Source organism: Zalophus californianus, chromosome 3 (genome assembly GCF_009762305.2).
Source record: "Zalophus californianus isolate mZalCal1 chromosome 3, mZalCal1.pri.v2, whole genome shotgun sequence".
NCBI classification, from domain to species: domain Eukaryota; kingdom Metazoa; phylum Chordata; class Mammalia; order Carnivora; family Otariidae; genus Zalophus; species Zalophus californianus.
Genome location: NC_045597.1, coordinates 56,879,430 through 56,905,614, shown reverse-complemented (window position 1 = coordinate 56,905,614; position 26,185 = coordinate 56,879,430). Strand labels below are relative to the sequence as shown.

The 26,185-nt window shown below is 40.5% G+C and overlaps 1 protein-coding gene across 2 annotated transcripts in view; it reads left to right on the top strand.

Moving 5' to 3' along the window:
• Positions 1 to 318: 318 nt before the first annotated feature.
• Positions 319 to 26,185, top strand: part of HTR2A (5-hydroxytryptamine receptor 2A) — a 55,776-nt gene continuing 29,909 nt past the window's right edge. The window contains exons 1-3 of one of the 2 annotated variants that reach the window (XM_027591478.1): positions 319 to 728; positions 1,159 to 1,885; positions 4,728 to 4,928. In XM_027591478.1, coding sequence (XP_027447279.1) covers positions 1,474 to 1,885; positions 4,728 to 4,928 — 613 coding nt within the window. In that variant the 5' untranslated portion in view covers positions 319 to 728; positions 1,159 to 1,473. Of the gene's footprint in view, positions 729 to 884; positions 1,886 to 4,727; positions 4,929 to 26,185 lie in introns of both variants that reach the window. The other variant, XM_027591477.1, reaches the window with a different exon arrangement.

Sequence of the window (26,185 nt, the reverse complement as noted above, 5' to 3'; positions counted from 1 at the left end):
GTCAGTAACTGCACTTCAGGCATAAGCACTGTGTGGGCTCTGGGTGAAGTTCTGCATGCTTACAGTGCTCCCGGGATATGCCATTTCCTAGCCTTATTTATGTGCTCTCTTCACCCTAAGAACCTCACAGCACAGCTTACCTGCCTTATCCATCTGCATAAAAGGTGATTTCTAACGTAAGGAAACTTCCCAGTGTTAACGTGGCGGGGGGGGGGGGTGGGGAGTGGAGAGAGAGAGAAACAAGGGTGAAAAAAATCCAGCCTGTTTGGTCCGCCCTCCCTGGCTGTTACTACCTTGCAGTTTATGACAGATAGAGGGAGGTCTGGGGAAGTGAAGGAGGCAGCCGGAGAGCCGGTCCATTCCCGTGGAAACCCCGAGTCCTTTAGCACAGGCAGCTAGCTCTCCCTACTTTCCTGAGGGATTTCTTTTGCGTGACTTGGAGAGGGGCTCATGAATGATTTCTAAACGTGTGCCTCGCTCAGGCAAGCCGCACAGGGAGGGAGTAACCCAGCCGAGTGGGGGCAGAGCCAGCAAACACAGACCGCGCAGGGCTGGAAGTGGCTCTACTCTTGCATGCAGTTTTTGAAGTCAGCAAAACAGAAATCAAATTACTCTATTATGCCTGTGGACGCTCGAGAAGGGGCTCTACCCTGGCTTAATTACCATGGGAGATGCAGCAAGTCACAGAACAGCAAAGTATGTCTAATGTGTGGACCCTGAAGACAAATGTAAGTTCTCATGCTGCTGTATTTCATTTCTGCGTTTTCTTTCTGGCTTGAAATCACGCTTGGCCAAAGCATTATCATTCTCAATGAGAATTTCTAGTGTGGAAAGTTGTCGGCTAATCTTTGCTTAAGACTTTTCTTCTTCTTTTATTAACTAAGCATAATGCAAATGGAAATTCCCGACAGCAACTATGGCAATTCAGCCTAGAGACTGAGAACTATAACCCCAAGTACACCCAATTACTATGGGATTAACACTGGATGTATTTTTAATTGACTTTCTTCACGTAGAATGCATACCACCCCACTGTTCTTGGATTGCATGCTGTTTTAATACCGCTGTAGCTAAACTAGTGTGATCAACATAACCAACAGAATGAGATAGAGCTCAATGAGATTCCTGGTAATTACAAAACTTTTCTTTTCTGGCCAGGATCACATTTTTCTCCCTGAATGCTCAAAACTCTGCAACTGCTATGTTGCAAAGTCCATTCTGTTTTTGACCTTGCTTTGAAGAAAAAAATGAAACTAAGCAAGACTCCACTAGCACCATGAAGGAAGGAGATACAAAGAGCCACTGCAGTTCAGCTCCCATTGTAATAATGAGAGAAAAAAGGCGACCAAAGGAGCTCAGCATGTATACCGGCTTCGGTGTGACCAAGCGTGGGGACAGAAAGATGGATGGCGAGCTGAGGCTATAACTTGTTAGTTTTTCTTTACTTCATCTGCTACAAGTTCCGGCTTAGAAATGGATATTCTTTTTGAGGAAAATGCTTCTTTGAGCTCAACTACAAACTCCTTAATGCAATTAAATGAGGACCCAAGGCTCTACATCAATGACTTTAACTCCGGAGAAGCTAACACGTCAGATGCATTTAACTGGACAGTGGACTCGGAAAATCGAACCAACCTTTCCTGTGAGGGCTGTCTCTCACCACCATGCTTCTCCTTACTTCATCTCCAGGAAAAAAACTGGTCTGCTTTGTTGACAGCTGTAGTGATTATTCTAACCATTGCTGGAAACATACTCGTCATCATGGCAGTGTCCCTAGAGAAGAAGCTGCAGAACGCCACCAACTATTTCCTGATGTCACTTGCCATAGCTGATATGCTGCTGGGTTTCCTTGTCATGCCCGTGTCCATGCTAACCATCCTGTATGGTGAGTGGCATTAGCCTCCCAGCTGCACCCCTATGTAATAGACAGCATGTGCATGTTATGAGCAGATGAGCTGGGGCTCAAGGGACAAACTAAACACAAGGGTTTATTTATAGACAAGGGTCTACCATGGTACACTAGTTAAATCTTAAAGTGAGCTTTCACATATTAAGAGATCAGACACCCTATTATCCTTGGAGAGTTTTGTGCTTTGAAAACACGTACATTTTATGTAGTCACTTTAAATGCCCCCCAATACAGTCACAAAGCAGTAATTTAGCTGTCATTCTGAATCCACTTGATTTTTGCTTCTATATATTCCCAAATATTCCAGCCTTCAGGACAGAACACAGTTTCATCTTTGTCACAGTTTTCAGCACCTCTAACAGAGTGGTAAAACCTTCCCAATTACCTTGGAACATGTGCAGGGAAAACATTAGTGGTACAGTGGGTTTAATATTAAAATATGCAGATTCTGCCTTCAAATAAATGAATTACTGCAGTTTCAATTGTTCCCTACCCCAGAGAAGCTAATTTGGAAGTGTGCCTTTGAATTATACCCTCAACTCCTAAAAAATACATATACATCAACTTCTCCAGTCTTATTTGGAGAAGTAGAAAACAAATGGGAAGACATTAATCTCGCTTTCTTCAACAGTTTGAAAGAGTCAAACCCCTTAGCAAGTCAGCAAACACTGGGAGGGCTTCAGCGGGAAGCAGAATGTGATGCTCTTTTCAAATTATGAGTAAGACAGCTGGATTTCTTTTAAAAAGAATATTTAGACTGCTGACACAGGCACGTAGCAATCACCCAGAGCTTGAAATACATCATGATCTTTGTAAAAAGGGATTTTCTGGCCAAGCCTTAAGGGCTAAAATTATATACATACATATACTACCCCAGCGCTGAGGGGTATGGAGGAAGGAAGGAGCTGGGCAATGAAGAAGAGGTGCCGGGATATGCCATTTCCTAGCCTTATTTATGTGCTCTGGGGTCGATACTGTTCCTTGCAAGGCCAACCTCCGTTTGACCACTCAAATGTCACACCAGGAAGATTTCATCAAATTTGCTCGTCATTTCCCAGACAGGCTGCAGAGGTTCTCGCTTCCTAAGACCCGACCCCCGCCTCAAAGGCAAACTCCGGGAGTGGTGCATGGCTCCCAGAGGTCCCATCAGGGAACCAAAACCACTGCCAGAGGCGGGGGTGACCCTAGTTGCAGGTGGGGAGCAGGCACCCTTGAGCTGGATTAAGAAGGTAGGACCTGGCCGCTGCCTCCCGCTCGGCGTGCAACGGCGCCCCCTGGCGGCGGCCGCTCCGCACGCAGCCAGTTGCAGCCAGAGCGGCAACTCTCCCTGGACTGGTCCTCTCACCCCGCAGGGTAAGGAAATGCCCCCTCCCTATCCCTGCTTCGGAAACCAGACTGTGGCTGACCTCGGCTGCCTCTTTGCAGAGAAAACTCCAAGGGCTAACATCAGTTTCGACCAGGCAGTGTGTGACTTCCCTCCAGGCACTGCAAAGGAAGAGGCTCTTGTTTTAGCTCGTGTTTATTTGGGGGGGGGGGGGGGGGACCCAAAGTGAAAGGCATTAAGTTAGGCTTGTATCCTGCACCCTTTACTTTCCTCAGTATAGGTGGTGCCATTTTGGTAGAGTATACTTGCAAATGTGGAATTTGTTCAGCTTTGTCAGTCTGGACTATTGTAAAGAAAAGGAGATCTTTATGATTGCCTTTTCCCTTGTACTCAGACGTAATATCGCTTATACAGTTACCAAAGCTAATTTGGGTTTATATAACGATTTGATCCCCTTTAAAACAAAAACAGGAACTTAGAATATGCATGAAGGGCCTCCTGCAGTGCTCCTCATTTGGGGATCATCAGGAGAGCTCTGGAACACTTTGTTTGGGGCCCACCTCCTCCTACCCTCCTGAGCACCAAGACCTAGAGAAAAAGCTCTCCGGCTGAGTCTCAAATGCAGCCAGGGCTGACAACCACTGCTGTGAGCAGCTGTTGCCAAAGTGTTATCCCTGGACCAGCAGCACCACCTGGAAACTTGTTAGAAATGGCAATTCTCCTGCCCCATTGCAGAGTCACAAAATCAGCACTTCCAGGTGGGGTCCAGCAGTACCCTTTTAAGACCCTACCTAGGAGACTCTAAGGCTCGCTAAAGTTTGAGAACCACTGCCCTGAAACACAGGAAAAAATGCCATGCTTTTCTGCATATTTTCCCCAAAAACACACACACCCCAAATTTGAGTTGAACCCCTAAAGCAATTATCTTTCATTTTTCCAAAAAATATTCTCCATCTGGACTTGTTAATCATTTACTCATTCACACCAATAGCATTTATTGAGAGACCACTAAATGACATCACTGTGCAAGACTGAGCAGTTATAGTGATTAAGAGGTGGCCCGAACCTCAGGGAACCCAAAGGATGTTAAAGATGTGAACAAGGCAGTGTCCTATAAGAGGCGCTTTAATAGAGGAGCTCCAACGACATCAAGGCTTCTAACTCATTAAAAACAAAGAAAAAAGGTAGTTGTTAGGGGACACACAGCAAGAGAAACCCTGAAGACAACCCAGGTTTACTACAACACACTGGCATATAATTCCAGCCACAAGAAATTTCTAAACCCTGTGCTCATCAGCTAGTAGGATCTTATCATTGTTCAGTACAATTGTTCTTAGGCTTTTTAAAATCTTGAAAATACCTGGTGTTGCCCTTTGCAACCTCCTGTACCTCCCCCCCACCGGCCCCCCAAATGGAAACACTTCTGGCAGGGTCGGTTCCACACACCATGGGAGGCCTGATATCCCTTATTAACGCTAACCTTCTGCATCCCAGGTTACCGGTGGCCTCTGCCTAGCAAGCTCTGTGCGGTCTGGATTTACCTGGACGTGCTCTTCTCCACGGCTTCCATCATGCACCTCTGTGCCATCTCACTAGACCGCTATGTTGCCATCCAGAACCCCATCCATCATAGCCGATTCAACTCCAGAACAAAGGCCTTTCTGAAAATAATTGCTGTTTGGACCATATCAGTGGGTAAGTGGGTACAGGATTTCAGGGGCTTATTTGAAATAACTGTTGATGACTTCCAAAGAGACTTGTTCTGTTTTGTTGCACGAAAACCTGACACCCTGACTCTATGGGGTTTTTGTTACTGTCCTCTCTAGGTTGTAATGTAGTAATTATCAGATTTGCTTTAGGAAGTATTAATGTCACTGGCTGACAGTGTAAGTTTGCACAGTTAAGAACATATGTACCTACAGAGCCAAAATTAGAAATAACTGTGCCATAGCCCCTTCCAAATGCTTTTTCCCCCCATCTCACACTTGCAAATTCACTACTCTAAATCTTGAGCTTCCCCAGAAACCCCCATTCAAGTTGATTTATCATCACTGGACTTGTTGCCAGTTTAAGATGGCAGATCCCCATGCTGGAGAATACACAGCTTCCGGAGGCTGGAGAAAGATACCAAGTGCTGTCACTCAGAGGCAGAAGGTGAGGACAGAGGAAGGTGGCAGGACTAGCTCAGGGGCAAGGCATTTCCACCTGCCCAGTGCCTCGGTAACTCCTCCTCCTGTTAGGTCGCCACACACCGGAGAGATTTCAACCCACTTCACTTGCTTTGATTACACATTCACCTCTCACCAGTATCGATCTCCTGTCACACACACACAACAGGCAGGAAAGCCCAGGTAATGGGAGCCAAAGGGGCAGCTCCCAGGTAGTTAAGTCAATGGCACCTGTTACCTCAGCAGGCTTGGTTTGTAACTAAAAATTCCCTGGGATTTGTTTTAAGGGTACAAAGCTTTTCAGGCAAGAACACTGCACCTGCTTATGGCCACATAGGTTCCAGCATCTGCTAACATGAGAGAGACTGTGGGATTTGATGGCAGGCTTGATACCAAAAACTTCTGAGTCTTTGTAATAAAAATCCAAGTTAATAGCAAACGCAATAGGATATTTTGTGTTTTTCAGTTCCTATTGCTTGCCTTGCTGCTAAAGATGTCCTCTGCAGAGTAGGTAACTCCATTTTATGGATGAGCAAACTGGGGTTCAAGTGAAATGACCTGCACAAGACCCCACAGCTAGGAAATAGGACAGTGCCAATTTTATGATGGAAATGTTAAATTACATTTGCAGGATTTTCAAAGTTTTGAAGGGTCTTACCTAGTTTCCGTTTTAAACTCCCTAGTACAGGTTGAGGTGGATAGAAGAGATTATGCTTATTTGATCAATTAGGGAACCAGAGCAGAGAGAGGTTTTGTGGCTTGCTGGATCAGCTCTCCAACTAGTGACAGGGCTAGGACTCCAAACTTCTGGCACCAAGCCATGCGCTTACTGCTGCATGACCACTTTCTTTAGGAAACCATTTTTGCTCCCCCCCCCCCAAAAAAAATGCAGCTTGTGGTTTCTGGGCCCATGCCATCTTAGACTTTTATTAGGAGCAAGAGAATGAAGGACTAGTGGCTCTCCATCCCAGCTGCACCTAAGAACCCCTGTGGAGCACTGTGATTTAATTGCTCCATGGTAGGGTGACTAAGGTGCAACCAGGGTTGAGGACCACTGAAACACACGTGATTAGCAAAGGTGGCCAATAATGCAAACAAAGCAAACCATGCTATAGTCAGGTTTATTCTAGTTTTACCCTTGTACACAGTCCCATTGGTGAGACAGACGCTGGGAGCATAACCCATCTTTTATCTTCTGCCATACTGACACCCCTTGCCCCATCCATCCTAGTAAAGCTCAATAGCACTAGGCTATTTCTGGGCTGTTTCGGAGCAAAGACAACCAACCCACGGTGTTTAAAGCATCTTACAGAAAATAAACTGTAGATAAGTTGCACAGGATGACATCACTCCATTCAGCTATCACTCCAGGAGACAGGCAGGCTGGAATGGTTGTGGGGGTGCTAGGAAGAGTTATCAGTTTGGCCATACTTACAGCATAGCTACTATGTGTGTAGTAAATATATCTAAGATGAGTAAGATCTGTATTTGGAGGCCTCCAACAATGTGGTGGAGGAAGGCAAATAAGGAAACAAAAGAGCTGAGGTTACATAGGCTCTATATCACACATCTGAGATATAAGGCTGAGGAGATGGCAGTTGGGAAAGGTGTGTAAAAAAAAAAAAAAGTTCTAACCAAGAGCCTGAAGGTGCTTATCACAAACATTCTGAATTTTCTGCTAGTGTTTCCACTTGTTTTACATTTAGAGACAGACTGTATACACAAAATTCCATCTGGACTAACAGGTTCTTCTATCAGTGAATACAACCTGAAAAGCATCTGTTGATCTATCAATAAATTGATGAAAAACTGATATTTTCTTGATAGAATGAATTTGAACTGCCCTTGCATTCCTGAAATAAATTCATAAACGAAATTGGTTTTGGAGGACTTTGTTGGTTTATCATTCTTACAAGGTTTTTTTTTTTTCCTTTTTAGCTGCATTAAATAAATTTGGGGCATTATTGTTTTTTTTCTTTGTGGTCTTCAAATATTTAAATAGGAATGTTCTTTAGAGATTATATAGAACTTAGTTCTAAAGTTCTCTCATCCTGGTACCTTTTTAAATGTTCTCTTATATTACAACTCTAAACTTTCTTCAGTGGTTTTTTACAATTTCTACCTCGTCTTGGGTTATAAGCTACGTAGAAAGTTGAAATCATCTTTTATATTGATTCTTCATTTTTAAATGCAATTCTTCTTGCCTTTACATCTACTTCATCTGATATTAGTATAGCCATGCCAGTTCTTTTGGTCATTTTCTGAATATATCTTATTCCAATGTCTTATTACTGTCACTTCTGGATTTAATATTTAAAGTATCTTGCTTATAAGCAGTTTTTTAATCCAATCTATCTTTTAATTGGAATATTTACTCCATTTATATTTAATGGAGCCCATAGTATTTGGGTTTAAAATTACCCTGTTACTTATTTTTGTCCCATTTGTTCTATATTCTAGTTTCTACCCTTGCCTTCTTATGGCCTGATCAAGAATTCCTTGTTCCCCTTTATAAGCTTGTTATCCATTCTTTTAAATCCTTGATTTTTTTAACCTAATACAGTCTAAAAAATTTTATCATTTCTTAGGTAATGGAAAAACCTTGGAATATTTTAACTCCATTTATCCCTATCTTTCATGTTTTTTCCTATTGTCTAATTTTAAGTATCCTTTTAAAACCCATAGGACCTAAGCATTCTATTTCCCACATATTGACCCTTTGTTGCCTTCCATTGCTTTTGTCATTTCCATGATTCATAGTCCTTACTTCTGAATTTTAGAGTAACCATGTAGTTTTCTTTCAGCTTTATTCTAAACCTTTTTGCCTTCATTCTAAACATTTTTTTTGCTCGATCTACAACTCAAGGTTTCAGGTTTTCTGGCCATTTAGAAGGGGCATTCCAAAGTTCTAGCATATAGAATTTTGTTTGATAATGAGAACTCAGCTGTCAGACTTAGCAGTGTCCCTTAGAAACCACCATCTCTTGCTACCCTTTACTGCTTTAGGATTTTTTTTCTTTGTATCTTAGCAATTTTACCATAAATGTGCCTAGATGTCTGTTAGCTTTGGGTTTGTCCTGCATGGTGTTTATATTCATTCTTTCATTTTTTTTTACTCAATGTCTTGTTCACTTAGCAACATTTTTGGCCATTATCTTTTCAAGTATTGCTCCTGCCACATTCTTTCTCCCCAACACATTTCTTGGACTCCAGTTTCACAGATGGTAGAAATGTTACCCATGGTTATGACTCAAATAACTTTTCTACATTTTTCATCTTTAAGTCTTTAGTCCAGGTAGTTTTACTCCTTTTTCTTCTGGATTATTAATTCTCTCACCAGCTACTCCAAATGTGCTGCTCAACAGATGTGTTGTAGCCTTAATAGGTCACTGTATTTCTAGTTTTAAAATTCCCATTTTATTGTATTTAGTTCTGAAATAATTCTCCATATTTTCATCTGTTTTCTTAAAGGTTAATCAGATATCTGGACAGCTAGCTGATTATCTGGAATATTCTATTTTCTGGGGTCTTTTTCCCTTGGACTGTTAGTATGCCTGGTAATTTTTTTTTTTTTATTCAATACCAGACACCATAAGAAAAAAAACTGTTAATATTCTTGTTCAGAGAGGTGTTCCTTAGCTTTAGCAGGCAATTGCAATTAAATCCCCTTAATCCAGCCAGGGATTGAGCTTATTTTAGGCTGGCTTTTCATAAGCACTGTTTTTTAGTTTATCCTTATACCTAGGGTATATTCCTTCATTTTCTCAAAAGAAAGCCTGAGGTGTTCTCCATTTTGAAGAACTCCAAACTCCCATCCCCTCAGCACTACAAGACTGCTACTGACTCTTCAGGGACTCAGCCTCTCAGTCTACCCCCCTAACAAACTGGTAAATGACCAATTGGGAAAAGGGGCTCCACTAATACCTTCTTTCCCTTCACTCCAGAATCTTAATTCCTGAAATCCTGGCTACCTTGGTAGCCCTAACTTCAATTTTTTCTCTAACCCCTGAGACAAGGTTTTGGGCCTTGCGTTCTGCCTTATTTGAAATTAGTATTACCATACCTCTTCCTCATTTGAAATTCCCCCTTGCATCTTTTCTCATCTCTCCATTTTTGTCATGCCTTTGTTCCTTTCATATTTTTAAGATTATTTTATTCAAGAAAGAGCATGAGAGAGAGAGCACAAGTTGGGTGGGAGAGAGGCAGAGGGAGAAGCAGACTCCCCACTGAGCAGGGAGCCCGATGTGGGGCTTGATCCCAGGATCATGACCTAAGCCAGTGGTAGACACTTAATGGACAGCCACCCAGGCACCCCCTATATTTAAACATTTTTAAAAACACAATTTTCCTACCTCTGCCTTTTGATAAATTCATCCTGCCTATATTACTATCACAAGTAACAAAAAATTTTATTCTTCCCTTCTATTTCATATTTTTTTATAACAGTTCATTTACCTTATTTCATGCATTTACTGACTTGTACAAGGTCATTTTTTCCTTAACCCCATCCCAATCAGTTTGAATTATTTGGCTTTTCCATTCCTTTTATTATTGCAGTCCCATCCCAAATAATTAAACTGATATTTCTATTAGAAGATCATAAATATTCAACTAGGTTGTATTATTTCCTCATTCACCGAGTCCCAGTTTAGACTTCTCCATAATTTTAAAATAACTTAATAGCTTTTTAAGTCAAAGAAATGCACAAACTATAAAGATATAGACATTGTTTACTACATGAGAAAAGGTTTTATGGCTAAAAAAAAATCAATATAAGCAAAGTCAAAAGAAGGTTTCAGTGTGTATGAACAGACCAAGTGCTGATGTTCCTAACATACAAGGAGTACCATTTCAATAAATAGATAATTCAATGGGGAAAGAAACCTGAACATGAACAGAAACATGAAATGGACAATGCTGAAAAGTGGACAACAAATGGACTGGAAAATCCTTAGTTTAACAGTCATGGAAATGTAATTTAAGACAATGCATTACCATTTTTCATCTGATTGGCAAAATTAAAATAAGTGGAAACACCCAGGGTGATGCCCTATGTATGCTCTTATTTGTGTGAATATGATTTGTTCTTGGGCAGTGTAGCCAAAGTTGTTAAAATTTGACTTACCAATCCTACCTCAGACTATCTGCCTTACAGAAAAATAAAAGTAGATGTAAGGACATTTAACTCCGAAGTCTTGGAAAATAGCAGAAAAGATTGGATTATGGTTCACTGTATTGTTTTTATCCTAATTACAGAACATTTTATAGCTCTTAAGAATACTGAGGTGGGGTTATTGGATATTCAACGAGAAAAATGTCCATGATGTCAATGCAAAAATCAAGATTTCAGGGTGGTACGGATGGTCTGAGCCCATTCTAGTAAAACAGGAATAATTTATGTAAATATTAGCAGGAAGAATCTGAGGACTTCACATTTGTCAAGAAGGGGAAATTAGAAAAAACAGATTGTTTTCTGCCTGTAGCCTTCTGTATAGTTTTGTCACAAATATTGTAAATGCATCATTCCTTGATCATCATAACATCTGTGGTGTGGGAGAGAAGGCTTCATGGAGAAGGTGGATGACCTTCCAAGTCTGCTAGGGTCTAATAAATGGCAACCTTGGGAACCACAGCCTAGATGACTCAAGTTTTCCTGCACTTGGTATTTCTGACATTTGCTGCTGCATCCCCCTGCTTACTGCTGCCAGCTTGGTCATTTTACTGTTGCCAAGGCTTTCATCCAATTCTAAGGAAAATGAACGTAATTTCAAATCAATTGCACTATTTGTGAGCTCTGAGCAAAGAACTGATGACAGAAAAGACTGACGCATTAGATTAAGAATGACCCTAGGATTTTCTGGATTTCATCCTTTCATAAACCCAATTCCCATGATCAGAGGTAACCGTGACTTCACAATATAAAAAAATGAGCACACACTTTCCTCACAGCGATTGCCTTGCTAACATCATGTAAGAAGAGAAAACACTTTATTCTCTACCTTTAGCTGGTAAAGCTACAGCTTAGAAAAAGAGAAAAGGACTATTGTTCACGTTGTCATAGGACAGGCAGACTCCAATTAAAATTTTTTCTTCCATTTCAGAAATATATTTGCAGCTCATGGAGTAATTTTTGAAGTATCACAAGTCCAGATAGCCTTGAGGGGGGAGGGAAAAAAATTCTATCCCTGACTACTGTTCTCTACATTACCTCTACTTTTGTAATAGGATAAAAACAAGCTTTTTTCACATTTATTCAGAACATTTGTCTTCACAAACGGACACCTTTGCATAAATCCTCAACTGAATGCTTAGGTCACCAGGTACAACTCTTGCCTTTAGGCACATCAGAAGTTTACTGTCTTAGTGCAGATTTATAAAGAAACTTTGAAGAACAGTGAAAATATCTCCATGTAGCTTTAATTTTTTTTTTATAGAGGACTTTGAGCATCTTTGTCTATGAACAAATTTCCATTTTGTATAGTTGATTGGTCATAAATCTTGGTTATAAGCTAAATGTCTGAAGTCAGATTATCTGGCTTTGTCGCTCCTAAAGCTGTGTGACATAGGGCAAGTTACTAACCTCTCTGTACCTTAAGTTCCCGATGAATAAATTTTAGTAACAGTACCTAGGTCATGAGGTTTACTGATTGAGTAAATATGGGGTTTGTGTCATAAATGTTACAACATGTAAACTTTTCTGTAAGGTTCTTGGTTTCTTCCTAACAAATTAGCAGGATTAGCTTCTCGTCTGTTTTCACGATTTATCTAGGTATTCCCAATGTGTTACTAGTCATTTGACATTGGTGGGTTTTTCCACATGAATTTTTGTTTTTATATGATTTTTTTATGTATGTTCTTTTCTTTAGGTTTTCTGAATTTTGAATCATTACTGAGCTTGCCTTTCCCACTACAAAGTTAAAAAAAATCTTCCATTACTTTTATAGGTTTATTATATATAGTCGTTGAACCACTTAGAATTTAACCTGTGATCTTATTCTTCCTACACAACTACTTATACCATTTCCCCACTGATCTGAAATGCCACTTTATCATAACCCAAGTTCCCATATATATTTGGGTTGATTTCTGGACTTGTTCTGTTGATCAGTTTACTCTTACCCAGAGTATACTTTCAGTTGAGAATATATAATGGCATTTATTACCTTAGATCAAGTCTCTCATTCTTAGACTTTTCATGACCATTTTCATGTGCTTTGAGTTTCAGAAATCAGCTTCTATCTAGTTCCTGGAAAATAAAATGGTTTTATTGAAACCCCATGTAGTTTTGTAAGTCAACTTTCTAGACCTTTTGCGTGGCATGCCTGTGTACTTTTTTGGTCTTTTCTATTTTTGTGTGTTTGTGAGCAGACTCATTCTATGTAGAACGAAGTGAATGTACATAAACAAAAACGAGATTTTAGCATTTAGAATTTTAAAAGTCACATGCAACTTAAGTCCAAGAAGAATAGTGAACTATGCTTATTTTTTCTATCATATCCTACCTTCTGAAAGAAATACTTGCAAAAATACAAAGCGAATCAGCTGAATAAAACGTGCTTAAATCCAGTGTTCTGTTGGCCTTCATGCCTGAGGGGATTCCCAGCTCCACTGCCTGAAAGAAAGCATATGGAGTCCTCCTGGGATTCTCTCCTCTGGGACCTGTCAGGTTTATGCCCAACTCCCTTATTGCCAGCAGTCAGCCAGCCTAGGAAGTGGAGTCCAGAGATTCATCAAGCAACCAGGACAGGAAACAAATGGGTTACCTCTTTTCCACTGCCGGGAGATCATAACGTAGGCTAGCACCTAGCAGGACACAAAGGCAAACTTGAGGAATTAATCTAACTTTTCTCTTCCCTTGGTTTCTTGACTCATTCTCTCTCCTGGGTGAGGCAAAAATGGTCTTTTCTTTTTGCTCCCCCCGTATGGCACTGACCTATCCAGAAGGCTAGGAAGGAGCTCTGGGCACCATCTCAGTCTGCAGGTGAGTGGGCCAGTATCTAGGAGCAGGGATGCTAACAGCCACATGGAGATTGCAGTCCTTCCCAAGAGTATCATGGCACCAGGCAGCTGCTAAGTGGCCGGCCGTACTGTCACAGCCCTGAAACAAAGGCTCTGTAGAGCCACTACCCACTCAGCCCACCATCTCTTAGCATGCCATGGTCCTTTCCCCTTCTGCCCACAGGTGCAGAATACAGGCACTTCATACTTAGAAACATCATAGAGCAGCTATGCTTTTGGAGGACACATCCTTGGTTGTCCTTCAGCACACTTGCCCATGGGTTAGAGGCCATTTAATGGCCCATGTAGCTCGAAACCTGCCAGAGTGACAGCTGACTTCTTTCTGCATGGCAGACTCAGCCATAGCTATGGGACAATATGCTCAATAAAACAGCACTTAGCATAAACTCTCCAGGGCTACTGGAAACTGGTGAGAAAAATTAAGTGATTTGGTGGTAAACAAGTGCTTCGTGCCTTGTCACTCTGCTACTTTGGCACGCTTCATGGACTTTTTCGTTCTTTTGATCATTCTCTCAAGGAAAATGGGGAAGGAAAGGAGGGGCAGGACTGGGAACTTCGTTACTTCCAGCTATTGAGAGCAGAGGGTAGCACCCATATACTGCCCCTTCCTGCCCACGGGCTGTGCAAGTTATGGAGTCTTCCACTTTCTCCAGATCTAACGATCCCTTCTGGGCTAGAAGGTAGGAACCCTCAAGTCAGGGGCTGTGGTAGATCATCTGATAGGTTATCACCAGCACCCTTCGTATCCTAGTACTCGTTCTTTCATTGGCCCTAACAAAACCCCAACCCGGGATCACTCAGACCACCCCCCCTTACTGTGACTGCACCCACGTAACCAACAGCTGGAGAAGGTCTCATACTGAATCACATGGTGCCACCTCTCTCTGGTTTCCAACTTTGCCTGGCCCTTCGTTATGGTCCATCCTTTGGTGTGTCCCTAGTGCAACTTCAGTTTTTTCCTATTTCCTTTTCTCAACCTCAGACCTTCATCCTCCAATCAGAAGGCCTTAGCCCGTTCCCCTCTATGAAAAGGCCATTCAAGTTAATTACCCTTTTCCCTACTTTGCTTTCCAATTCTGCTTTCAACTTCCAGTTTCCAAACAGGCATGTCAGGACCATCCATGTTCTTCTGTACTTTGTCTCTACTTCCTGTCCCTCCCCGAAGTATCTTCAAAATCCTCCCCATCCATCTCTGATTTACGTTAACTCCCCTAATGATTCTACCCTTGCTTGCTGCATTTTGTCACATTGTTCACACCGCAAAGCACCATCCAGCTTTGGCTGCCCTTTTTACTGTTCAAGGTCACCAAAGCCTTTCTGCTTCCTAGTTAGATCTAGGAGACTCTAATGTACTCAAGTAATACAAGAGGACATTCTCAATGTGAGATCCAGCAGCTCAGACTACAGAGAATGCAAACTTGCCCTTCATCCCTCCTGCCTTTCCAGACCAGCATCCACAGTCTGTGCTAACGCGAACCTCACCATTATCATTCAGTGCAGAGCACAAGCAGGAGAGGGGCAAGTGAGTCGTACCAAGCAAGTCTCCCTCAGATTTCAGCCCTTTGGGAATGCCTCAGTTCCGTTTCACTTGGATATCCTTTGACTCAGTTTGCTCTTCAAACTTTTGCTGCAGCTTCTGTTTTGGCCCTTCGAGTCGTTTTTTCCTAAACTATCTGCTGTCCTCCATTTGTGAATTGCTAATAAGAGCACATTCTTTCCTTGGGTTGTTCTAGATGATTGTGACCAGTGCATTGTTTAATCCGTGAAAGGAATTTCAGGATCGTATACAGACATGTCTGGACATGGTCCTGATTCAAAAATATTTCTTTCCTTACCTACTGTCCTTTTATGTATTTAATGCTATGGATTGATCGCTTTCAATACGATCTCTTTTTCTGTTCCTTTATTAACTCCCAAATGAACCACTGAAGGTTTATACGAGGAACCATATTTACAGGCTACATCCAAATGGTTAAGACGTGACCGATTCCCACCACATTTAAGGAAACCACCCAGTTTACACGTTTGATATAGGAACTTTGGAAATCACCCAGGATATAGAAACCTCCAGTCTTTTTTCAGGGGTGCTTTTTACTTCTGATCCAGCAATTAACCCACCTGTGTTTTTTTTTAAAGGTTGATCATTAAAATTTCATTTCATCCAATGAAAGATAACTCAAGCCTGTCTGGAAGAAAGTTGATCTTTTCTGTGGTCTTGTTTGGTCCACTGGTTGTGTCTTTGTTTTAGGCACTGGCTACTGAATCCCTGGTAAACGCCCATGATGTACCACAAACCATGTATCTGTGGTTCCTCTAATTCAGGGAAATGAGAGATTCCTCTTCTATCTCCCAGCACCTTCCTGTACAATTCTGCAAGCGTTCTATCATGACTCCAGCCACTCTATTCCAGCATCACCATTCTTAGATGCAAATTCACCATCCATGGCCTGTCATTCTGGTTTAACCTACATGCTCCCCACATATACTTGAAGACACTATTTCTTTGGATTTCTCTCCTAAAGACATTTACCAAGGAATCAGACACCTAGGAGACAAAGTATGAGAGTATTTAGCCATACATAGGAGCTCAATTTTGCTGTTTGAATGAATCAAGTAAATGAATGAGAAAAGGAGGAAGACACGGAAGGAAGGGATAGGGAAATAAGGGGAGAGAAATAAGGTTTCTTGAGAGGCCCTTGTCGCTTTTCCCCTGACAGTAGGTCATCTTTAATATGTCCACCTATGCCCAGCTGTTTTATGTACAGGACCTCACTTGGCCAAGTACAGCAGATAAAGGTTTGCATACATATCTCCAGAGTAGCTTTTCAGTATCCAGATTTAATGTCTGTTTCCATAGAAACAGGTTTGGCAAGGCTGGTTCACAGAAGCTAAGAATGAGATACATTCCATGAGAATTTCACTAACTTCAGGCAAAAACTAAAAGTCACACTTTTGTCTTTTCAGTAACTTGGTGCTTTAAACTCAGGAGAGCGCCTTAAGTCAAGCAAGAAATATTTTCATTTTATTAATGAGGTTTCTTTTTCGACAGTTCACATTTCTCATAAAATTGAAAGCAGTTACAGAACAGTGTTAACAGAGAATGTTCCTCGGGGAAATGGCAAACTTTCAGATTCTGGTTAATAGTCTTCAGAACCACCGCCACCCAGCCCTTTCCTCAGTGAAAGGTCTTAGCCGCCACTTGTTCACCTGCCTATTTTGAGTGAGGTATTTTGTCGTTTAGCCAGACATTAAGAGTGTTAAAGAAAACTGAAAAACAAACAATAAGACTAAACTGTAATAGTGAAGTATTTCTCTAAGCATCCCTAGTAACCATCTTATCAGTTTCTGAAACCATGTGAAACAGACAAAAGTGATAACCAGTAACTGAAGACCATTTATTTCACCCTTGAATAAAAACTTGTCTGTGAAGGACTTTTCTGTAAGGAAACAATGGAAGCATAGTAAAAATTACTGTAAAATGCATATGCTTAGAGCCATTCTCAGATAATCTTATTCAATAGAAATGGAGAAGCCCAGGAATTGGTATACCTCAAGAAGCATTGCCTGAACTATCAGTTTAGAATTTAAATTTTTTTAACGTATATTCTCATGCACTGTATTTCATATTCAAGATTTCAGACTTGTACCTTGCATGCACATGTATTTTTAAGGAACCATGTAAGCATTTCTACTAGAAGTACACAGCTGCTCAGCCATGCAGAACATACCAGGCTTTTAACTTAAGGGTAGGGAGGAGCCATGTCTTACTTGTCTGTGTTCTTCATCCTTAGTACAGGTGTTAAATAAATGTTTGCAAAACTGACCGGTAATGAGCCAATCCTGGTTTCTTCAATTTTCATTTCAAATTGGTCAAGGTAATAAAGTACCTTCTCACATAAAGGAATATCATGTTTGAAAGATATCACTGCCAATCAATAACCCTACCAGAATTAGAGAGGAAAAATACAAATAAGATGACCCAACTAATTTCCCTGGAGCTCTTTTGAAATAGTTTAGAAAGTCTTAAGTCTCACATGAGATTTATCTAGAATACCTAAAACTGTCAGCAAGCCTCTGAACAAAGATGCTTTTGTTCTAGTAGCAAAGAATTCTATTTCTAGGTCTCCATTCAACCTTCAAAATCATACTCAGAACAAGTTGGGTGTCAAAATATGGAGAAAAGCACTGAAACCTCCTACTGGCCTGACCTAAGTACAGCGTTATCTGCAATTCCTATCTGTTCACCTACCTGGAAAGTTTACCAACTCTTCATAGTTATTTTGAAATAGTTTATTCACCCAGGAACCATCCCTAAGTCCTAGACTCTATGGAAAGAGTAACACTAAATAGCCTATCTTCAGAATGATTTGCTTTTTCTTTTTCCATAGTGGTTGAAGACAGAGAAGACAGTTGATTTAGCAACCCAGTCAGTGGCTCAGCAGCCTGAAACAGGATAGAAATAGACCAGGTGAGAACCAACGAGTCAAAAGGTTTTTGTTGTTTGTTTAACCCATCCCCAGTTGCAAGCAGAATTGGATAGACAACAATCATAAAAGCAGGTAGGGTCTTATGATTGATTTCCCTTTGTTTTTCAGGTCAGAATTGACCTGTTTAGTTTATGGGCTTTTAACAGATTTTTCACAAGGATAAAATAAGAAATCTGAATCAAATTGTTTTCATGGTTCTTTAGGAAGCTTTTTCCACATTAGTACCTGCTAGAAGCTAAAAGTCCAATTCCTCAAAGTTAATAATTCTCACAATGTAAAAGATCCTAAAAGTTGAAAGGGAGGAGAGAAGGAATGATGGGTTTGGTTAACTTAGTAGCAATAAACTAAACATTTTAAAGTGGTTTTGCAGCACCAAGCTCCTCTCTCCATAATACATTGCCATTCAGAGTTCAGCACCAGGTAAGAAGCTGCTCTAGCAAGAGCAGCAGTGTATTGAGACCCAGGCAGCCTGGGCCATCGTCCAGCTTTTATAGGCACATGGTCTGGGTCCATTTCCTCACGTGTGAAGTGAGAAGTTTGGGTTACTGAATTCTTAAGCTCATGGTCAACTCTACGGTCCTATAGTCTGTAAACTGAACCTTGAAGTCTTGGTCTTGAGAATATTTAGGGAGAGCCCAAGCAAAACTTAATGGGAATTTAACACCTCCAAACTACGTAGCTATACTTCATGTTAGACCAATTGAGATAAAATTCATCAGGTTAAAATTGAGTATAACTGATATAGCTCCAAGATAAGATATAGCTCAAAACTCCAATTAATAGGTCACTATTAATAGAGACCCAAGGTATTGAGCCCAAGATCTTTCAAGAAGAGGAAAGATCATTAGCAATTTTAACACTAGAACTATTTTCATTTGTCTCCCACATAGAACATATTTTAGCAAATAGCCTACATACGATTCTATATCATACTTTAACTTGTAATGCATTTCTATTATTCCATTATAGGCTTTATTGTTAGGATTTTAATGGCTGCAATTTATTCCCTCATGTTGGTAAAGCATAATCTGTTAGCCATTCTCCCAATTCTGTTTCTAGTTTTGACTAGTAGTATATTCAAAACACTCACTTGGCATTTAGTAGCATGTTTATTCGGTCCTTACAGTCGGTTACATTTTAGTTTAGTCCTTTGTGTTTCACTTGCTTTTAATTTCCTCAGATATATTTATACTTCAGTCCAAATGATCCCTTTACTTTTCTCCTGTTTAAGGAAGTCTGACCATTTTAGAAGTTGCTTTTCTTTTTAAGAAGTCACAAGTGAAAGCAAGTACTTAAAAAAAATTGTGACAAAACAACCAATGTGCCATTTCACTATTAAGTATGTAGTTCAGTGGTATTACATTCAGAATCTTGCACAACCATAACCACTATTCCCAAACTTACCATCACAAGCAGAAACTGCATTAAGCAATTCTTTTCCATTCCCTCCTACCCCAACCCCTGTAACTGCTAATCTACTTTGCCTCTGTAAGTTGGTCTCTTACATTTCATAGAAGTGGAATTATACTTGTCCTTTCGGGTCTAGCTTACCTAACAGGTTTTCAAGGTTTATTACACTACATATAAAACTCTATTCCTTCTTATAGTTCAATAGTCTATTATAAGTACATTTGGTTTACTGATTTGTCTGATGGTAGACAGGAGTTGTTTCTACCTTTTGGCTCTTGTGAATACTACTATATTGAACGCTGGCATACAAGGATCTATTAGAGTCCCATTCTCAATTCTTGTATCAAGGAGTGGAATTAGATCATATTCCAGATTTACCTTTTCGAGTAACTGCTACATCGTCTTCCACAGTACCTATACCACTTTACATTTCCATCAGCAATGTAGAAGGGCTCCAGTTTCTCCACATCATCTGCCAAAGTGTTTTTTTTTTTTTTTAAGATTTGAGAGAGACTGAGACAGAGAGTACAAGCAGGAGAGGCAGAGAGGGAGAAGCAGACTCCCCACCGAGCTGGGAGCCTGATGTGGGGCTCGATCCCAGGACCTGAAAATCATGACCTGAGCTGAAAGCAGACGCTCAACCATCTGAGCCACCCAGGCGCCCCTACCCTTGCTTTTTACTGTAGCCATACTAGTAATGTGAAGTGATATTTGTGGCTTTGATTTATAATTTCCTAATGACTGTTTTTTGACTTTTGTGTATCTTTGATGAAACTTCAAGTCCTCCATCCACTTTTTAATTGGTATGTTTATTCTTTCATTTAGGAATTCTTTACATGTTCTGGATATAAGCCTTTCAGAGAACATTTGCAAACATTTTCTCCTCATAGGTTGTCATTTTCTTGATAATCAAAATTAAACTTGTGCACAGAAGGACATTAAGTCCAATTTACCTTTTTCTTCTGTTGTGTGCACTTTTGGTTCCCTATTTCCAACACTTTTATTCCTTTAATCTAGCTTTCTTACTCCCTACATCTTCCTTAAGGTTTCTTTATCACAAGTTGTACTATTGTTACATAGTAATTTAATCAGTTATCAAAGATTAAAAGGATTTGTGAAAAATTGTTTTCCTGTCATTTAAAGTATTGAAATTCTGTGTGGCAATAATAGTGAATAACTTCCATTTTTAGAAATGGCACTATTTCAGTAGCCAGTAAATGTTGATGTAGTTTATAAAGCACTTTTGGATGCTTCAAGGATGAAGAGCCACCCTAGGCTTCTTTGGGTAAGTGCCTGAAGATAATGAAAATGTAGTATAGAGGATAAAATAGGAACACAGTCAAATATAGGGAATTTAAAATACGCTACACCTGTGAGTGCACTCAAAAGAACAAGGTATGATAATTAAGCATTTGATGATGCTAATTCCTTCATCTAAAATGTAAAAGAATCCAATATTTTAGGCAGGTGTTAGGTAGTCTAATTCCTTCAGTGGGAGTCTGTTTTTGGTCACTTGGTGGATTCTTCCCAATACAGGATCTTCTGAAGAGATCTTTGTTCTTGGCCATGCATTCACCCTCAAAGACCTTGTACAAATGTTAAATCTCAATACCAAGTTGTCACGGCTTTGCCTTCTAGTTCATCTACAGATTGCATTTCCAGCCACACAGCAGCCTTCAGTAATTCCATTCAGCTTGACTCTCTGACCCAGTTCTGGCAGCTTTGCACATCCAAGGATGTGGAGCTTTCGGATTATGCAAATATTATGTGCTTCCTGAAGTCTGACCTCTCCACGGAGGGGACATCCCCCTAGTTTTAGAGAAATGGAAAGAAAATGTTTGAAAATGGGAACAATGTCCCCTGATCATCTCTTACATTCATCATTTGTATTCTAAAGGTTTCCAATGGCCTAAGGAAAGCAGCTACTTAAGAACTGACCATCTCTTTGCAGTAGACTGAGACAATTAATCTAAGGCAAGGAACCTGAGCTTAAACCCAAGTCCTTCATGATGAGCAGCAAGCAAGCAGCCCCCTTGTTCCAGATGGAGAGGTTACCAGTCATCCAAGGCTGTTCACTATTCAAACATTCTCAAAAAGATACTCTAGCAGAGCAGCAACTCAGAGTTCTGTGGAGAATCATCTCAGTTTTATTATTTTCCCTCTTAAAATTTTAATTCCAGTGTAGTTAGCATAGTGTTATACTGTCTCCTCAGTTTTAAGCTATGTTGCACATGCATGTAGCAGGCTGTCACATGTTGATATAAAATGACAAGTGGTAAATGGTAAAACAAGAGATTAAGTGAAAAATGACAAGTTATCAGTCACAGGGAAGGGGACAAGATAGTGGGGTTGCCTTCACTTTCTAGGATGAAGGCCAGTTAGTACCAACTTGTAAGGTAGATAAAGTATTTTAGATATAATCTATGCCAGATACTTCGTCCCCTCTAGATCTAACACATAGTAAGCATTTTCAGAGTAGCTGTTAATGTTAATTAGTTCCATGCAAGGGTTGTTTAGACTATATATGGAGACTAGTTGGTTAATATATAAAACTACATATAAAATATGTAAGAAACAAAAAAACTAGTTTTTCTTCTATGTCTGGACTCAAACCTACTTAGAAAGCTCCTCCCCAGACTGGAAGTGGGAACCAATGGAACACGTACCTTCAAGTCTTTGCTCAAATGTTCATTTCCTGGTGAGGCCTACCTAACTTCTCCCCCAACCCAGAGAAGTTTTCACATTCTGTCCTACTTCCCACCCATTCTACCCAGCTTATTACCTTCTATTGTGTACTTGTTTTATCTTCAGCTTATCCCACTGGAATATATGTCCCATGAGGGTAGGGGTTTGTAATCTAGTATACATGATGAATCTCCAGCCCCAAACAGTGTGTAACCACCCACAGCCAATGCTCAGGAAGTTTGTTATATATGAGAGAACTGAGGCCCAAAGAGATGAAGTATCTCAGCAGGATATCATAACAAGGTAGGACCGGCACACAGATGCAGGTCTTCTGACTCAGTTACCATTTCCATCGTATGTCACTTACTCTGCTAGCCTCCCCCTGCCCCAGGCCTCTAGGTACATGTATGCAAGCTCCACCTAGGAGCTGAGACCCCGCAGCAAAGGGAGGGACTGTGAGGTGAGGCAGAGCCTGAAGGATGGGTCAGCTCTCCAGGTAAACAGACCAGCTGACCCAACTGCATGCTTGGGTCAGCCTCCTGGGTTAATAACAGATGCATTGCTCTGAACTTTATAAAAGGTAAGCTTTCAGAAGTCTAATCTCTAAGTCAGGACTGCCCATAGGATTTTATATAGAATTTTAATCTACAAAGCAATTTCTAAAACTCTCCCAAGTGAATCCTCTTAGGATTCCCAGGCTGTGGGCAAGAGAGAGATAACAGAACTTGAAAATAATGAAGTATGTGAGAACAATAGCAAAAAGGCCTCATGAGAGGCTGGAAAGCCCAGAAAAGCTTACTTGGGTCTGATCATCCCTACATTCCCATCACTGCTAACTCGGAGGACTTTCACTCCAGTGTCTACATATCCTGCCGTCAGTGTCCTATACATAGGACTTATTTCCACTCCTAACACAAGTCTGTGTGTATAGATCCACATATACTCTAAGTGACCCCAAGATTTCCCTTGAATCAAGTAGTTTCATAAAGCTATCCATCAAGTAGCCATCAGCAATGTGTGCTTTTTAAAACTAAGTTAAATAAAATGTACTTCCTTCACAGTGCTCACATTTTCAATGTTCAGTAGACATAGCAAAGGCTGTGTTGGCCAACACAGACCTAGGACATTTCCAATACAAAGTTCTACTGGACAGTGCCCTTCTAGATGCTAACTCATGTGATATAAGACCATTTACAGTCTACATCTCAATCTGGGAGAGCCGTAATGGTTTCATGTGGCAGTCTGTTGGCAGCCCCGGTGTTAGAATTTGTGCCTAACAGCTCTTCGACACTTGATTCTCATGAACTTAGAGCAATTGTTTTATCTTGTCCTATCCCGTGAGACTAGTTTTCTCCTCCATCAGATCATACTCACTGACCTTCAGTCTTCAACAGCTGAGCCTCTTCCCTCCCCACCTGCAATAGTTTTTGTCAGCTAGCTGACAGTTCCTGGCCATGTGAGGCTTGGGACAACCTACTTTGCTATCCTCTCCTTTGATAGATCATAAAATTCTCAACGTCCAAATTAAAGTTACAGATTAGCTAGAAGGCCAGAAGATGGGAAAGGGTAGCAAAATGTTTTCTAAGTAAAAATAGGCTAGATTCAGAGGTAGGATAACTCGGAATTTGGCAGTCATGGTTAACCCACAGACCAGTCCCCTAACTTTTCTCAAAGTCTCCTTTGTTGTCATTTGTAGAAGTATTCACATCTGCTGGAGGCCTGGGGGAATATTTTAACAGCATGAAGTAGAACTACATCGATTTTAGATCCGGTTGAGAAATTAAAGCCAGATTCTCCCAACCCAGAAAAACTCTCCACAAAAGGTAACCAAGCGTTATTAAAGAAGCAGCGTGAGTCAGAACGTGCTCTGCATCACAGGCAACCTAGGAGTGCTGAAACCAGGAAATCTCACCCTTTTATATAGCCAGGCAGATACAGCCCATTACCTATGTGGTCTCAAGTCACTAGTCCTCAGGTTTAGAGGACTTACCAGCAATATTTGTCACATCAAGTCCATCCTAGACTTACCTGGTAATTGGGGTGACCATCTGTGTTAGCTTACTACTAGCTGTTTACAAATATAAATTTTTCATCTTTATGACCGAAGGTAGTTTTGCAACTCAGAGGGGGTTATCAGCCAAAGTCAGGGTCCCACCTTCCCACAGAACTTGGTAGATGTAGCAGCTCTTAATTACGTTTCCAAAGGATGGCTCCCTGGTCCTAATTCTAAGCCCTACAATAGACTTGTAAGACAACTCAAAACTCAACAAGGCAGAGGAAGAATTACAACTTTATAAAAGCAAACACCCTGAGAAAAAGGAGAGGGTAGCTCTCTCCCTTTTTCCTTATGACAATTAAGGCTTTTGATTTTCATTTGTATTTGCCCTGCAAATATCCATAAGCAATAGGTTATTTCAAATTTGTGTCACTTATAATGGAATCTTATCTAATTGTTGGGAAAGTAAATCTGGATTAAATCTAAAGTGCATATTAATTTTTTCTCTCATGTGCACGTAGTAAACTAGACCAAAGTAAACTGACCAAGGAGAAAGGTCAGTGAATGCAGGTCCTTGGGATCTTCTTCCATTCATTTGAAGAGCTGTATAATTAGTGATTTACAACAGAAAGGACCATGTACCTGAAAGCAGTCTAGACAACTAATATTTCTACAAATAACTTATTTGAAGTTATTTGTAGGAAGGTCATTTTGTAGATCAAATATATGAGAAATATTTGTACTATAGTGATATTCAAATGAAGTTGTATTCCATCAACCAAAGAACATAGTTTTTCTTGGATGGGTTGCGTTACAGGCCTTACTATAGGTCTTTGCCTCATTGTGTGATTGAAAAAATATGTAACAGTAATATACTCTCACCAGCTTTGTTGTAGTTTAGGCAAACTAAAACTACACCCTACTACATAGTAGTTGATTCTAGTACTTGATTAAAGTCAAGAGTCGTAGCATCATTCACCTCAAGAACAGTCGCCTACGGTCCACATAGTCTAGGTTTCATGCTAAGATGTCTTAATGACCATCAAGTGGTCAGAACAGTACCAAGATTTTTATGTACTCATTACATATATGTACCTGTTAACCCCGTTAATTTGTAGTTGAACCCGGGAATGTTTAAACCAGAGGCTTGATGCATTATTTTAGGTATTCAGAATTCAGACGTGGGTGTTATCTAAGATCTTTTAGTAACTTTTCAATGGCTTTCCATTGTCCTTAGGAGGAGTTTGAAAGGAGTTCGTTAGGCTGAGATGCGAAGTCAGCCCTTCTGCCCCTAGACACCTGCCCATTTCTCTGCCCTCTTTATTCCATCTGTTCCTTAACACTCTTCAAGTCTGCCTAGACTTTCCCCGCTTGCTTAGGCTTCAGCGCTGAAGTATTTCCTACCCCACCCCTCACTTCACTTTCCACTCTTCCTTTAGGTCTTGACTGAGTGGTCTTACAACTAGAGCCGTTACCAGTTAGAGGAGACACAGAGTTAGTGGACCCAATATAAGTTATCTTAGGAGTTTGACAGAAGCCACTAACAACTTTACTTCCTATCCATGGTCAGCCAAATTCTTTTTCTTCCTATTTCTAGAGTTGCTCATTAGGGGGCCTCTAGGTCACTGAAAGTCACCTTTGATCTATCCCAAAGTGAATTCTACAGTATTTTCCAGCTAATTTTCCTTACTGTTTATATTTAATTAGACTTGATAGTAAAATATAGTTTATCTTCCCCAATACATTTATTTGGGTAGAACCAATCTTTTAGTGTTTACCTCTATACTGATTATAGTACTTATCAGAGTAGGCCCTTAATGATTTAAGTAATATACAAAATCCCTATCCCCCCCCCTCCCCCAGAGAGATGCTTGCTGGGCGTCTATTTCTTCCAAAGTGAGATGTTTAAACTGCTTGGTTCAAAACTATAGATGTATTGCCTATATGCCACGTAGTACTTTCAAAAGATACAGTAATTTCATTGTAATAGAGTCCAATCTGACAAGCAACTTACTTGTCCTCCTCTGGTTCTCTGCTGCATGCTTAGATAGAGGTCATTTAAGTCCACAGCTAATTTCTTATGTAAGAAACTAGGATCCCAGACCACTGACCCAGAAACTACAGGACAGGCAATAGCAAGACAATCTATTTGTCACAAAGGAGGCTGTCCCCATGCCCATCCAGTAT